At 38.3% G+C, this 15,065-nt stretch overlaps 2 protein-coding genes across 3 annotated transcripts; one reads left to right on the top strand and one right to left on the bottom strand.

The window, feature by feature from the left end:
- Positions 1-2,579: 2,579 nt before the first annotated feature.
- LOC133988067 (B-cell receptor CD22) lies at positions 2,580-12,328 on the top strand. 2 transcript variants are annotated; one of them, XM_062427602.1, is made up of 20 exons: positions 2,580-2,720; positions 2,836-2,868; positions 3,724-3,759; positions 4,145-4,171; positions 4,830-5,114; positions 5,213-5,485; positions 5,690-5,953; positions 6,423-6,680; positions 7,513-7,803; positions 8,042-8,314; positions 8,418-8,687; positions 8,848-9,141; positions 9,630-9,899; positions 9,989-10,103; positions 10,216-10,373; positions 10,458-10,559; positions 10,733-10,801; positions 10,982-11,041; positions 11,180-11,248; positions 11,397-12,328. In XM_062427602.1, exons 1-20 carry the CDS (start codon positions 2,690-2,692, stop codon positions 11,459-11,461), a joined length of 3,243 nt encoding a protein of 1,080 aa, XP_062283586.1. In that variant the 5' UTR covers positions 2,580-2,689; the 3' UTR covers positions 11,462-12,328. The 2 variants fall into 2 exon arrangements, with proteins under 2 accessions (XP_062283586.1, XP_062283587.1); XM_062427603.1 differs by lacking the exon at positions 9,630-9,899.
- Positions 11,918-14,559, bottom strand: apobec2b (apolipoprotein B mRNA editing enzyme, catalytic polypeptide-like 2b). The gene is made up of 4 exons (XM_062427604.1): positions 14,250-14,559; positions 13,163-13,343; positions 12,648-12,997; positions 11,918-12,464 (listed from the first exon to the last, which is right to left on the bottom strand). The coding sequence occupies exons 1-3, from the start codon at positions 14,555-14,557 to the stop codon at positions 12,650-12,652; spliced, it is 837 nt and encodes a 278-aa protein (XP_062283588.1). The 5' UTR covers positions 14,558-14,559; the 3' UTR covers positions 11,918-12,464; positions 12,648-12,649.
- Positions 14,560-15,065: the final 506 nt, after the last annotated feature.

The raw sequence follows: 15,065 nt of genomic DNA, 5'->3' as shown, positions 1-15,065 counted from the left end.
TGGCCACTGCTAAAATATCAGATAAGGGGATTAATTACTTTATTGTTTGTTTCATATAAATATGTGGTCCTATGTGTAACAATTTGAAAGCAGTAAGCTTGTTGTGTAATAAGAATGCATCCCAGCTAGAAGACAGTTTACCCTGAAGTGTAATTAAATAGGTAGATTCTTGATGTTGACACGTCCCACTTGTATAGGTTAAAGGTTTATTATTAACAGGAGATCGGGGTCAAACAGTCAGAGTCATAGCCCTGACCATCCTTTGTTAAACGATGCAGAACTAACCCTTAAAAAAAACCCCACAGGATGTCTGGTGATTGTGTAGTTTCAGAGGAAGGGGGTCACATGGAAGTCACTATTGCGCCTGTTTAAGGAGGTCACAGGAAAGTCACATATCCTGGAGTGTGAGAAGATGGAGGATGGAGTCAGATCAACAGCCAATCCGGAGGAGACAACACCTCACACATTGCATAAACATTCTGTATTTGTGTATAAAATGGGTCAGGGAAAGCATAGTGGGTCAGACTTCATGAACTGACAAACACTGTTGTTCATCAGGGACAGGAAGATCTCGACCCAGAGCTCTGTATGTTTTATTCATTTACTGCTAAATAAAATAGCCTGTGAGACCGCTCATCTTCTCCTATCCTTTCATTTAACGAACACACGGACTAGCGTAAGATTTAGCAAGTAGAATTAGCTCAAATCCAAACACAACACAGAAAAGGTTCATGGAGTGTTTGCACAATCACTTTTTTGCTGTAAATTCCAGCTGACTACAGCTGCCACCCACCATGAAAGATCAAACTACAAACTTTTCAGTCCTACTGGAGCAGTTTGTGCTCCTCAGCGCTACTTTTTAACATTCTCATGACCTCAACCGGCACATCATTTACAATACAGATATTAATTTAATAATTACACTCCTTCAGACAAGAGCTGCTAAAGCAACACAGAAAAGGTTCATGGAGTGTTTGCACAATCACTGTTTGCTGTAAATTCCAGCTGACTACAGCTGCCACCCACCATGAAAGATCAAACTACAAACTTTTCAGTCCCACAAGTGATTTCTAGTTGATGTCCAAAAAATGGACTTTCAGTCACAAAGTACATTGGTCCTGATGTTAATGCTACATTGAGTATGGACCCTGTAATTTTGAGACTGAGAGGTCACATGTGGCCACAATTTTGTTAACGGCCATCAAAATACAATATGTGAAATGAAACTTTAAATAGCACTATGCACTCAACATAGCTGAAATTCCCTATCAGGTCACAGAATCTGATGGCACACACAAAACAATCTAACACCTGCTGTGACCAACCTCAGTGGGGCTGATATAAACTGCTCGATGGTCATGTTGCTGTTTGTGCTTGTTTACGATGTGTCCTTATCGTCGGTATTCAGTCAATGGGTTCGGTTCAGTGCTATCTTTGCTTTTTTAAAGCACTTAACCTGTGCGTGAAATGTTAAAAGCCATCATATGTGCTAATCTTAAACCCTCGATTAGAGGAAGACGCAGCTTGATTTAGACACACAGTCCACGCCCTCCCTCTACAGACCATGCAAGGGAAGCGACATCCACAACTAAATTTAGAACTTCCCCTTACTGATGAAACTAAAACAAGGAACAATATGAACACGAATCACATTGCAAATAACATTAAATCATGTAGACATGCATGTATACTTCACATACTACCAACTACATAACCATTTATTAGATATTCTGCAAAGAAATAGTATTTGTTCAACATGGACGTTAGTTGCCATAAAAAATGATGCCATTGCATCTTAAAACCATCAGACATCAGTATCAGACAGAGCACTGTGTAAACAGTACATTTATGCTCTTTTTCAAAAGCACCAAATGAGCACATTTGATATGGTGCTCATGTTCATTGGTGTGTTGATATTTTTAAAGGTAGCCTACAGTAGGTCTCTATGAGATACAGTGAGGATTACACTGTCAATAAACTGCTTGCCGTTTGCATTTCTAGAGAAGGAGTTTCAGTTGAAGACAAAAGGATGTCACTGTGAGGTTGTGGTTGATGGGTTGGTAGTTTCACAGAAATGTTAAAAAAAACTGTAGCTTCCGCTCATGTTCGAAAATCAAGTCATTGTGGGTTAAACAAGCTCTTCTCTGAAACTGCGGCAAGACAAAATAGAGCTATGGTTTTGTTCTGCGTTTAAAGAATCAGTTTGAATAACTCAAATGAAAACTAACATCTTCTTAAAACTTAGCTGTATAGCGTGACAGATATTTTTGAGACATTCTTTCGCAATGGAAGGGGGAAACTCAACTTCTCTATCTTTACAAGCAGTAGGCTTCACATTATACACAATATTTGTTTTATATTCACACAATTTGCAAATCTTGAAAACTCACAAGCAGTCCTGTGTTTCAATTCCCTATAGCCCCTGCCACTCTTCTGCCACAAATCAGCAATTCAAATTCACGTTGAGAGGACAAACATCTGAATGTGGCTGACCAACACACTTCCTGTTACTTTAACTTTAAAAAAGCAGATGTCAAAGAGGCAGCAAAGTTGTCCTGAGGTGAGAAAGGAACTTATTGCACACACCCAGCAAAGTCTGCAGTCTTATTTCCTTTGCACGTCCCCACCTCAAAGCAGATAGATGACTCAATTCAACTATACAGCCTCTACATGTGCAGCTTAACGGAACATGTGGCACTTCAAGGTTTTCAGTGTGATATGTAAGTTTTTAATTGTACTTTTTTTTTTGGTCAAAATGTATTCTTTCTTCTCCGTCTTTCTCCTTAAATTCACATTTGATTCCCACTGAATATTCGTTATAATTTGATTTGGCAGATTTCACCGCTGTTTGTGCAACTGCGGATCCTGGTGAGAAACATTTCTTACAAATATTTATGAAAATAAAATATATGTTATGCAATGTAGGCTACTGACCTGAAAATAACAATTTAATGCTATTTCTAATGCTAGTTTAATCATGTTTTCTTGTTAACTGAAAACACGTTTACCGAATAATATTACTCATCCATTTATGTCTTCAGTGTGTTTATGGCTTGTATTAAATCAGAAGCAGACCAATGCAAAGTTTAGGAAGTAGAACATGAGAGGAGTTAATATGAGGAACATGAAGTACTTCGTACTTAGTGATGACTTTGTCAGTTCTTGCAATCATGGACGCCTGCTGATTTCCGTTTTCTGTTGCAGTACTATTATGCACTATTGTGTCTTTTCTTGACATGATTATGATCTTCTTCTCATATAGACTTTATGCTCCATGTAGTGACCCCACTCTTATGTCACCTAGTAGTGCATGTGGTGGACAAAATAATCTAATCAGTATGATTTAAATTTTAAAAAGATAGTCCTACCATGTGTGGTAGCTACCTGTACGTAATTCACGAGCTTATAATTTCTGGTGTTTAAAATATACGTTTTTGAAACAGCAGTTTGTGGTTGTGTTGAACTGCAATTCATTAGTGTTCCTGTTATTTTGTCCACCTATTGTGCCACTGTCTTCGGTACTGAAACATTAACTATGTCAAACCCTGTCGAAATTAAATGATGTTTTTTAAATCAACTGTTTTTTTTCTATCAAGCTTTCATGCATTAACACAGAAGTTGACTATGCTACTGTTACATTTTCCCTAGATATATCTGTAAAGCACAAATGCTAGCTGTTCTGATCTAAACTCTTTTCTCTGTACCCTTCCTTTTCTCCACCAGTCACCGATGACTATGACGACGCAACTACTGTCTACTGTAAGACTTTAACATCAGTTTTGTTTTATAAACAAAAATGTAAAACAGTATGAATGATCACAGAGCTTCCTTCAGTTTTAATAAATGTTTCTTTAGTCCTGCAATCAATCAGTCTGTATTTCAAAAAGCATATGGGTGTTTCTTTTTTGTAAGGCCTTAATTACCCAGAATTCATATTTTTTTAATCATTGGATTCCACTAATTTTGAACAGTAAATGTACAAAGACAGATGAGAAACAAGAAATCAGAGCTCAAGAAACAACATCTGTTTAACATCTGCTGTTTACATTTTCATTAGCTATATTTGTAAAGCACAAATGCTAGCTGTTCCGATCTCAGCTCTTTTCACTGTACCTGTACCTTCCTCTTCTCCTCTTCTCCACAGCTGCAACGGTGACGCCAACTGTCTACCGTAAGACTTTTGCCTCATTTTTTGTTTTATGAACAAAAATGTAAAACAGTAGGCTATCAATGATCAAAGAGATTCCTTCAGTTGTAATACGTGTTTCCTAAGTCCTGCAATCAATCAGTCTCGATTTTAAAAAGCAAATACGTCTCTTCTTTTTTAAGGCCTAAATGAATCTACCCAGAATTCATATTTTTTATAATTGGATTCCACTAATTTTGGACAGTAAAATGTACAAAGACATGTGAGAAATAACATCTTAATTAGACCTGAAAGTGTGGCTTTGAATAATCAAAAGTAAAATCAGCACGGGCGTTGTCCGAAATGTTCTCACGGTTATTTTATTTTTACTGTCAGTGCTGGTTTTTATTTAGATCACATCATCACGCAGTTTGTCTTTTCTCCTTTTAGAAGAAACTTGTTAAAATTAGCTAAATATAACTGAGCTGTTACTGACATATTTTATTATATTATTAATATATTTGAATTGTTATATGAATAATATAGTTCATAAGAGAAGACATCAATTGTGAATTCATTTTAATCTATTTTGGAGCCACATGCCATTAATTTTTACCTGACTTACATGTGCATGGATAATTCTGTGATATGTTATTTCTAATTCTACAAATATAATCAAGACTATATTCTTATAAACTTCCAGAAGCTCCCACACCATCTCTGCTATTACAGTCATCTTGGTCGGATGTGTTCCTCTCTGAGAAAGTGGAGTTCAGCTGTAATGTCAGCGGCAGCTCTGACTGGACCTTCACCTGGCACAGAGATGGAAACAAAGTACAAGATCCAGACCCAAATTTGTCTTTTGCGGGACCACTGCTCACAATCACTGCATCACGAGCATATGCTGGAAACTATGCCTGTAAAGGTCATCACAAAACAAAGGGTGTTGACACTGAACTTAGTAATTTAATTGAACTCAATGTTGAGGGTAAGTTTCATTATCTACCTTCACTCACTTTCTTTATTGTGTCTTGTCAGCAGATGTAGATTAAAATGCTTTCCATTTTCTCTCTTTTTTATGATTAGGAAACAAGCCCAAGCCCACTGTGGTTCTAACTTCAGGGTTTAACAAGATGTTCCCAGGAGAGTCTGTCACCTTCAAATGCATGGTCGATGTGTCCTCTGGATGGAATTATCTGTGGTACCATAATGGAATTGAAATTGAAGGATCTCATGATACTGCGTACACCATAGATGCTATAGATCATCGTAAGAGTGGACAGTACCACTGCAAGGCCAAAAGAGGCAAAGGCCCATTCATCACAGAGCAGAGTGACACAATAACTCTGCTGGTTTCTAGTAAGCATACCACCAACACTGCTGCACCACGTACAGTGTGGTATGTGTGGTCTTATTTCATGAGCCTTCATGCACAGGTGTATGGTACTAATGATGCACCCACATTTTCCTGTGCACCAAGCTCCTGTTCATTTAAAGTTTTATCTTAAATTTAAAAATAGATTTTCTTTTTAAATAATAAAAATGTCCTTCTGTTTTTTTCAGACCCATCAACACCGACTCTGGAGTTCCTGCCACCGTGGTTGGATCTATTCAAATCTGAGAGAGTGGAGATGAGATGTAAAGTAGACAGCGATGACTGGAAGTCCTTCTGGTACAGAGATGGACAAAAGATCCAAGAGGGAGAATCAACTCTCATCATCACTTCAGTTTCTCAAACCGATAAAGGAGTCTATACCTGCAAAGCTCAGCACAAATCCAGGAGTGTCATCTCTGAAAGCAGCAACTCAGTTAAGGTCACAGTTTATGGTAAGCTCTCATGCTTTTGGGTAGCATTACATTAACTTTACATTCATTTAGTTAGCTTAAAGAAATAGTCTGATATTTTGTGAAATATGCTTTTCACTTTCTTGCAAGAGTTAGATGATAAGATTGACACAGCTGTCATCTGTGTGCAGTAGATAATATGAAGCATCAATTATGTGTTCATGCTATATTTGAATTACTATAATTACAATGTTCCAACTTGTAAACATTGCAGTAACTTCATATTTACCATACAAGAGTGGTACTTCATCAACTCTCACCAAGAAAGTGAACATGCTTATTTCTCAAAATATAAAAATTACTAATTAAGAAGGAAGTTACTATCTCTTAATTAAAATATTCAATTCAAAATGAAAATTTTACCACCTCATTTGTCAAGTGTTTAGACTGCTTCTCAAGCTTCGAGATAAAGAGTAGCAGTTATATGGTGTGACCTGACTCTCTGTTGTAGACAACAAACCCAAACCAACGGTAAACAAGAATCCTCCTTTAAACCCGATGTATGTTGGAGAAAAAGTGAACTTCACTTGCAAAGTTGCTGTGTCCTCTGGCTGGAAGTATGTATGGTACAAAGATGGAAAAGAGCTCACTCACACCACGGAAATCAGCAGCATCCATCTTTCTGATGGGGGGAAGTACTCATGCAAGGCCATCAGAGGTGGAATAACATCAACGGTGCGCAGTGATGAGATGACTCAAGATGTTCTTGGTAGGTTAAAAACAGCAAAGTAAAATTATTTTAAGAATTTGTATCTCAGAAAATGTACAACTCCTTGCTAAATATGTATGATGCATATTATCTATTATATGTAAATGAGTATGAGTGTAAATGAATTTTGTGTTGTCCCTGCTGCCTTAAAAACCTGCTCTTGATGTCAATGAAGTCATTTTTCTTCCGTTAGCCTAAGTGATGCATTTTCTGTTGCAACAGGATGTTGTGGTGAAGCATAATACAGGGCGGGATAGAAGAGTGCAGAATGTACATAGCAGCGGAATATCATTTAAGGAGAGATGAGGTTTTGTGTGAGGGGAGGAGTGCTATCGTTTGCTTTAAAAAGTGAAGAAAAAAATCATAATTGCTCATTTTAACAGTTTACTCATGCCACACTTTACTTTAAACGTTGCTCCTGGTGTGCAGATGATAGAACTTCTTTTATGAGTCAGTTCAGTCTTTAACAGTTTGTTCCCTTTTGTGTTGTCTTCTTTCATGTCAACACAAAAATGAGTTGCTCTTCACCAATTCCTATTTACCTTTCTTTCTTCTTTTTTTTCTTTTTTTAACCTTTTTAGCATTTTTTTTTTTACATATTCAATTAATCTTATTTTGCGTCAGTATATCAGTCAAGTACGTTTGATCTCACTAATCCTGGCTTAAGTGAGCCTTTTAGATACATTTAAGTTGTGTATGATATAAGAAGACACAATAAATATGATTTTGCTCAAGCTTATCTAATGATTTATACTGTTTGGCAAAAATCAGATACAATCAGTATGTCAATAAGGGTTTGAAAAGTGACTAAAATGTCTCTGTTTCCCTTTAGAAATTCCCATTCCAACTCTGAAGCTTAAGACCCCATGGTCGGATGTGTTCCCCACTGAGAATGTGGAGTTGACATGCCAAACACAGAGCGGTTCCGACTGGACATATACGTGGTACAGAGATGGTCGTGATATCCAGAAAGATAATACTGTGTCTTTTGACTCGGTTGGAGGTACTCTTTCCATCAGCTCTGCTTCAGTTTCACATGAAGGACAATACCAGTGCAAAGGACATCTCAGCGGCAGGTCTGTCAGCAGCACTTTTAGTTCTGGACTTGCTTTCAAAGTATATGGTGAGTTTTTTTAGTTTTTTTATATTGAGATAAAAATAACAATAATTATCTTACATGGCACAGTAAGCAGGTGAAGAGAGAGAAACATGTATGATAAGGAATTAATAATAGGTATAATTAGATATTTTATTATTAGATATTTTGGACCATTTGGGCGATATGGGCGGGATATACACTAGATGCAGTGCACTTAAAAAATAAAAATACTGATGTCGATGGCATGTTTGTCTACCCTCAGATAAGAAACCCAGCGTCAATCTGACACAAGATCCAGATTACAAGGTGATGTTTCCAGAGGAAGCAGTCTCTTTCAACTGTGACATTAATGTCTCCTCTGGATGGGAGTACCTATGGTTAAGAGATGGCATTCAACTCCCCGAATCTTCAAAGAAGTATACGATCAACTCTGTTGCAAAAACAAATAGCGGATCATATACATGCAAAGCAAAAAGAGGAAAGAGTCAAGTCTTCGTTGCCTCTCCTAGTCCCGCTGTACACCTTGAAATTAAAGGTACATTTCTGTTGACTGTCTGGCAGATCAGATTTTTTTATGAACAGGTTGACAGCTGCTGATATCACATAATACACATGCATTTCTTTTTTTTTGTGTTTAGAGAAAAAGCCTAAACCCTCAGTGATTCAACAGCCAAATGATCACAAGGTGTACAATGGAGAGTCAGTGTCCTTCACATGTACACTTGAAATCTCATCGGGTTGGGAGTATTCCTGGTACAAAGATCAAAAGCAATTAATTGACAACAATAGACATTTTAACATTTCTCATGTCACTTCACTGAACAACGGGACCTATACGTGCATGGCCAGAAGAAATAAAAACAACTTTACTACAGAGCAGAGTGATGGACGAATCTTAAATATACATGGTGAGCCAAAGAAATTAACTTTGTGTTGTAATGTGATGTCTACTATTCACTGCTGCCATAATCTGTGCTCATGTTTTTTATGCTGTATAATGCTATGGTGAAAATCAAATAATAAGAGCGTATTTATTGAAATGGGGCTAATGTGTGTATCTTTTTTTAGAAATCCCTGTTCCATTGTTGAAGCGAGGCAGCATGTGGTTGGATGTGTTCCCTGATGAGAGTATAAGTTTGATCTGTGGGATGAAACAGGTCAGAGATGAATGGACGTATAAATGGTACCGAGACCGTAAGGACATCAAGGCTGATGATGTTGTGTCTTTTGACGAGGATGGAACTACTCTGTCCATCAGTTCTGCTTCGATCTCACACCGTGGACAATACAGCTGCTCAGGAAAATTAAAGAGCAGGCCTTTCCAAAGCTCCCACAGTCCTGTAGTAACACTTCATGTCTACGGTGAGGTGTTTTTTTCCTTTTTTTTGACACATTTCTTTATTTGAATTCTTAAAATTGCTTTATCTTGAATCATATCACACTGATGGATGTGGCTTGTGGGATTTTTACGTTAAGCACATTATTTTAAAAGAACAGTTTGACATTTTGGGAAATGCACTTATTTCCTTTCTTATTTTCAATGCAAATATTGATACCACTCTCATGTGTTATGGTGGTATTGACCTTCTGGTGTAACTCTAGGAACAAAAGTGAATATACATATTTCCAAAAATGTCAAACTATTCCTTTAAGAACTGAAAAGACTACTTTTTTTTCCTTCTTCTAACTTTCTTTCATTCAGGTAAAGACGTATTGTTTAAGCATATCAAAAATAGTCACTGGAAGCATCCACTAAAGTTTCTACTTATTCTGACCTGTGCACTGTGATTTCCTTTAAAATGCTATCATACTAACAGCAATTTTATTATTCCATTATTATTAACTCTCAGGTACAAAACCCAGTGTCATACTGATGCAGACTCCCGACTACAATTTGATGCACACTAGAGATGAAGTCTTCTTTAGCTGTCACATTAATGTCTCTTCTGGATGGGAGTATATTTGGTACAAAGATAACATTAAACTTCCTGGAAATGAAAACAGTTATGTCATCAATTCGGTTGTGACGGCAAACACTGGATCATATCAATGCCAAGCTAAAAGAAGAAGTGATAAAGACTTCTTCACAGGCTTGACTCAGACCAGGCTTAAGGTTGTTGGTAAGTTTTCGTTGACTTCCCTTTTATATTTTTATGTCCGTATGTAAGTGTTGAATGTGATTATCAAAATGTTCATTGTGTTTCTACAGAACGCCCAAGGGCAACTATAGTCCTGTTAACTGGCTGGTCAGAGGTCTTTTCCACTGACAGCCTGATACTCAAATGTGAGGTGCAGGAAAGCCGGGACGTGTGGAACTACACATGGTAATACACATCAAAACATCTGTTTATACTATGTAGAAAAGTGTTCTAAATGTATTTACATGTTTTGTATGTGGATTCTCTGTGAAAATTAAAACATACCAAAATGAAACAGGTCTAAAGCGGGGAAACAAGTCAGTCTGTCGTCCTCTGAGAAATATGTAGTCACACCCCAGAATAACCCTGAGCAGGGTTCATACTCGTGCCAGGGTTTACGCACCGAGAGACCATCTTACTCCGAAGACAGTTCTTCTTTTGCAACAAAGAACCTTCGTGAGTACAATCGAGGTCTGAAGTTCTGAGTTTTTACTCTACAAATATTTTCTCTCACATTCATTCTCTGTTTGTTATCCCTAGTTTTGAAGAGGAGGGTGCTTCTTTCCATCTCGGGCTGTCTCTTCTTTGGCATGATTGCTGTCGTCATTGGATGCATTGTCCTCAGAGTCACCCGCAAACCAGGTTTTACTGAATTTTTAGTGTCTTTTTGAGTGCATGGATTCTTAAAAATCTGCATTACTAAATGTGACATCCTAATTGCTTTGGAATATATATTTCATCTGAAAATAACAAACATAAGTCAATGTCTCTTGCAGTTACAATGAAGTGACCTAGTTTATTTTTCAATCATATAGTGAAGGGTGACGATAAGCCGGACGAAACTGAGCTGTTTCTCACCATGGCTCAACTGAAGGACCGTGGCGGTATGTTGACACAAGCTGGTGGCCATTTCCTCATGTGCTGTGATTCATTTCTGAGCTATTTTTGAACTGACTACAACTGACTATTTGTGAAACTACCCACTTATATTTTTAAGTTGAGGTCTGACTTTTAGAGTTTGCCAGTAGCTCTTGTGTTGAAGTTCATTCCTTTCTCTCCTGCAGATGCACCCTGCCCAATGGTTGAGTACATCACGGATGAAGCCCTGAATGCTCCATCGAAAGGTAAATAACCTATAGATAAGACATGCAGATGATTAAAAAATGATTACTTTATTGTGTTCTAAAGGTTTCCTGGGCTCATTAACCACTGACTGCTTATCTTTGCTTCATTGCTTTTGTCAAAAACAATCTGACCTGCAGAAGGGGATGAGAAAGACCCGATTTCCAGTGAATCAACATCACTGCCAATAACCTCAGAGGAGGACCAAGGTAATATAATTATATTACAAATGCACTTTTCCAGTTTAACATACTCTCTATGATGATGATGGGTTTGGCTCCAATTTCTAATAGCTGTGGCATAATGTACTACTGATACACCTTGCTCATCTGCATCTCGCTCTTTATGTCTTTCTAGCTGCGACGGCTGAGAGCCTTGACACAGCAGAAAACAACGGTGGGCTGGTTTCCTTTAAACAATGACTCATTGAGGAAGTAGTTGCTTCATTTTAAACTTGCAGCAGCTACATGAAACTTTAATTGTTGTTACGCACCAGAACATTTTTTGGATGTATGAAAAGTGGAGAAATAATCTGTAATGCCTACCCCTAGCGAGAGAAAAAAAGCAAATGTTGCTATGTTTGCACAAATCTTAAAGTACAGTTGATGCTGTTTAGGATTCTATCATGAGTTTTAATAGTTACAGTAGAGGTATCCTCTTATGACCTTTGTGAACAAGTGGAATATTTGAGCCATTGGTGGCACTAGCTGAAAAGTCAAATAACCACATTCACCATTATTACAAATTTCTTTGGGATCTATCAAATACTTGTTGAGATAGTACCCTCTTGACCAAAATGCTGGACCACCATCGGATTGATGTGATCATATAACTGTGTACTGTTATTCTGTACAAAATATTACTTGGTTGCACAATGATGTTTAGAATTGTACATTCTTTTAATCCACAGCACTGTATTGATACATTTACTTGAGGCACTGTTCAAATATGAAACATTATTACATATACATTGTTAGCTTTCATATAAATCAATGGCAGTTATAGTATTGAACATATGTGTTTACCTGTAGGAATTTCTCCTTCAGTTAGTGTTTCAATTCCTAGAACAAACACCAGATGTCAGTAGATACAAGATGTTCTTCTCCAAAGCCTACTTAATGCTGTAAATGGTTCTACAATTAATGTTTTTGGTTTGTTATTCTGAAGTGACCAGTTTGATATAACATGTTTGTAAATATGTTTATACAGTGAGTATAATGCTATAGAAATGCCATTCAGACATATTCTGTCTGCCTATGAAATTATCAAAATAAAAAATACAAAATGTTGCCACGAGTGTTCATTCAAACTTATATTGATCTGCACCATCAGACGTGACTGCTAGAAACAAGTTCAACCAGTGGGAATTCACAAGTAGTCCAATTTGTGGTTCAGTCAGTGGGGAGATCTTGTCCATCAGTGGACCTGTGACAGTAACAAGACAGTGGACAGGAGACACAAGAAAAAGAGAATAATTATTCACACACACACACACACACACACACACACACACACACACACACACACACACACACACACACACACACACACACACACACATCTTTTAAATCAAAAGACCCACAAAAGGCATCTAGATATAGGACTCACATTTACTTGAGGATATCAGTCAGTTTTTCCATATAATAGTCATAGTTCTCCTGACAATCCTCCCAGGGTGTAAAGCTCTGGTCCTCCTTCTCCACATACGTCTCCCAAACAAGCAGGAAGTCACGTGGCTTCATCATCCTCAGTTTGCAGCCAGCACTCACCAAGGCAGTCAGCCCTTGTACTATCTCTGGCTGCTCCCACTCAAAGAGACGAGAGCAGAATATGCACAGACGGAGCTTTTTGTACTGCTGGAGGATTGTGGCCAACTTGGCTGCACAAGCCACGCAGGGACTGGATGATACATACCATGTGACCTCCAGCTCCTGAGAAGAGTTGTAGTTAGGAAGAACCTGGAAAGGTAAAAGAGTGAGTATGTATGGAGTTATAGAAGAGCTAAAACAATCATGAGTGAAGTGCAATTGCTTGCAAACATAGAAATTAGACCTCCCATGGTGTTCACATATGTGCAACATGATGTTACAGTAAGAAAAAGTGATTGTGCGAGCTTCCATTACCTGTTGAAAAAAGGCCTCTTCGACATGAGCTGTGGCATGTTCATCCTCCATATAACCTTTCAGAGGCTCTGTGCTGCCTCCTGCTGTATCCACTCTGTAGCACAGTAGGGTCTTGTTCCTCCCTGACGAGTACTCCACATTCCTGAACTGAAACTTGAAGTAGAACGGGGTCATCTGTTCCCTGGTGAAGAGTGAAATGGAGAGTTTCCCTAAATCTGATACCTGTTTTATTCCAGTGAAAACAAGTGTTTCACAAAACACTTTGTCTGACAGCACTGTCATCATCATTGGTGTTTTTTAATTAGGTTTAGATTAGCAACACAGGGAAAAAACAGCATGATGCATCTTTCCACAGTGGGTTCACTGTTATCTGTAACCTTTAATCATGGTGCATGACAAAGCTATTCAGGTGAAAAGGCATTTCTTTCCTTACATAGCACTATGAGCATGAGTCACTTATTTTGTGATAAACTTGTCAACCATCAAAGACAACCTTAAGCCGATAGTAAAAGAGTAATGACAGTAAGACTTCAGCACAGACTAGGGTGACACAGTGAATATAATATTAATGAGGATACAACTTATGTTTCTATAAATAATACTGGCTTTCAAATCATCCCATGGATTGTGGAAGTGCCATGCCATTCATGATTCAGGCACTGCACAAAACACAAAGGCTACCTAACCTGCTTTTCTTTAATAATCCATTGATATATAATACATGAGTAGCCACATAGATAACACAAATAGATCTATTATAGCTTTGATATTAAATAGCTTAAACTCAAAGCAGTGACTAGGGAACAGATGCTAGGCAAAGGGATATAACGGGGCCGGCATCTGTGTCGACTCTGTGACTCATCCCTATTCTTACTGCTGGGTTAGTAATGATGGCAGGTGCAAGTCATTAGTACTCTTCTTCATTGGAGTCAAGTATAGAACATGCATACAGAACAACAAGAAAACCAAGTTTTAAGCCAAAAGAAATCAGAATTAAACAATGGATGTGTGGAAGAGCAAAAACAGGTATGTAAAGTGGGACATACTAACTAACTTCTTTGTGATGTATGTATATAATCTTACAAACCCTGTGACGATCTCAAATGGTGGCAGTTCGAAGGGCTCAAACTCTCCATTTTCTTCACTATTAGGCGCCTCCGCTCCTTTTGCCCCGTCACCTTCCCCATTCCTCTTCTCTTCATCTACCGTGGGCTGCTCAGGGGTTTTCTCTGGGGTTGTCTCTGGGGTTTTCTCTGGCTTTTTCGTGAGCTTGTCAGGCTTTTTCACAAGTTTCTCCTTCCCCTTTTCCTTGTCTTTATCCTTATCGTCATTTGTTTTGTTTTCCACCTTCTTCTCTTTCTTCTTAACACTGAACCTGCTGTTTCTGTCAGCCATGATTTTGTGTGAGTGAGTGAGAGTGTTAGATAAAGAGAGGGAGGGAGGGAGAAAGAGCGAGACGGACAGCGTAAGTGGGGTGATAACCCTAGTGCATTTACAGAAATAGATCCTATTGTGTGCTGTGGTCTGAGTCACACTATGTGCATGTCTGACTGGGGCAGGGGATAGGTGGCTCAGTTAACCCCCCCCCCCCCCCCCCCCCCTCCTCCTCCTCCTCTTTCCATGTCCTGGCTGTTGAAAGGCCATAGGATGACAAAAGAGTAAGTGCCCATGTGCTGCGTGATGAACGACATACATTTCTGCCATACTTTAAACAGTTGCCATATTAGGTAAGGAAACTGCCATATTTTGTGTATGAATGTGCAACACAACAGGCAGTAGCACTTTAATTCACCAGACTTTCTAACTGTCAAAAGGTCAGCAACAGACAGGTTATTAATAACGATGCTTAGCTGTGTGTGTGTGTGTGTGTGTGTGTGTGTGTGTGTGTGTGTGTGTGTGTGTG

This window comes from Scomber scombrus, chromosome 10 (assembly GCF_963691925.1).
Source record: "Scomber scombrus chromosome 10, fScoSco1.1, whole genome shotgun sequence".
Classification (NCBI taxonomy): Eukaryota; Metazoa; Chordata; class Actinopteri; order Scombriformes; family Scombridae; genus Scomber; species Scomber scombrus.
This window is presented reverse-complemented; position numbering and strand designations above follow the sequence as displayed.

Excerpts from the sequence above, each read along its gene's own strand:
- LOC133988067 (XM_062427602.1), top strand. The coding sequence starts at position 2,690 with ATGTGGCACTTCAAGGTTTTCAGTGTGATAT. Across the intron at positions 8,315-8,417 it reads TGTACACCTTGAAATTAAAG|AGAAAAAGCCTAAACCCTCA; the intron begins GTACATTTCTGT and ends TTTTGTGTTTAG. Across the intron at positions 10,104-10,215 it reads GACGTGTGGAACTACACATG|GTCTAAAGCGGGGAAACAAG; the intron begins GTAATACACATC and ends AAAATGAAACAG.
- apobec2b (XM_062427604.1), bottom strand. The coding sequence starts at position 14,557 with ATGGCTGACAGAAACAGCAGGTTCAGTGTTAAGAAGAAAGAGAAGAAG. Across the intron at positions 13,344-14,249 it reads CCATTTGAGATCGTCACAGG|GGAACAGATGACCCCGTTCT; the intron begins GTTTGTAAGATT and ends ACTCTTCACCAG. Across the intron at positions 12,998-13,162 it reads AAGAGGCCTTTTTTCAACAG|GTTCTTCCTAACTACAACTC; the intron begins GTAATGGAAGCT and ends TTACCTTTCCAG.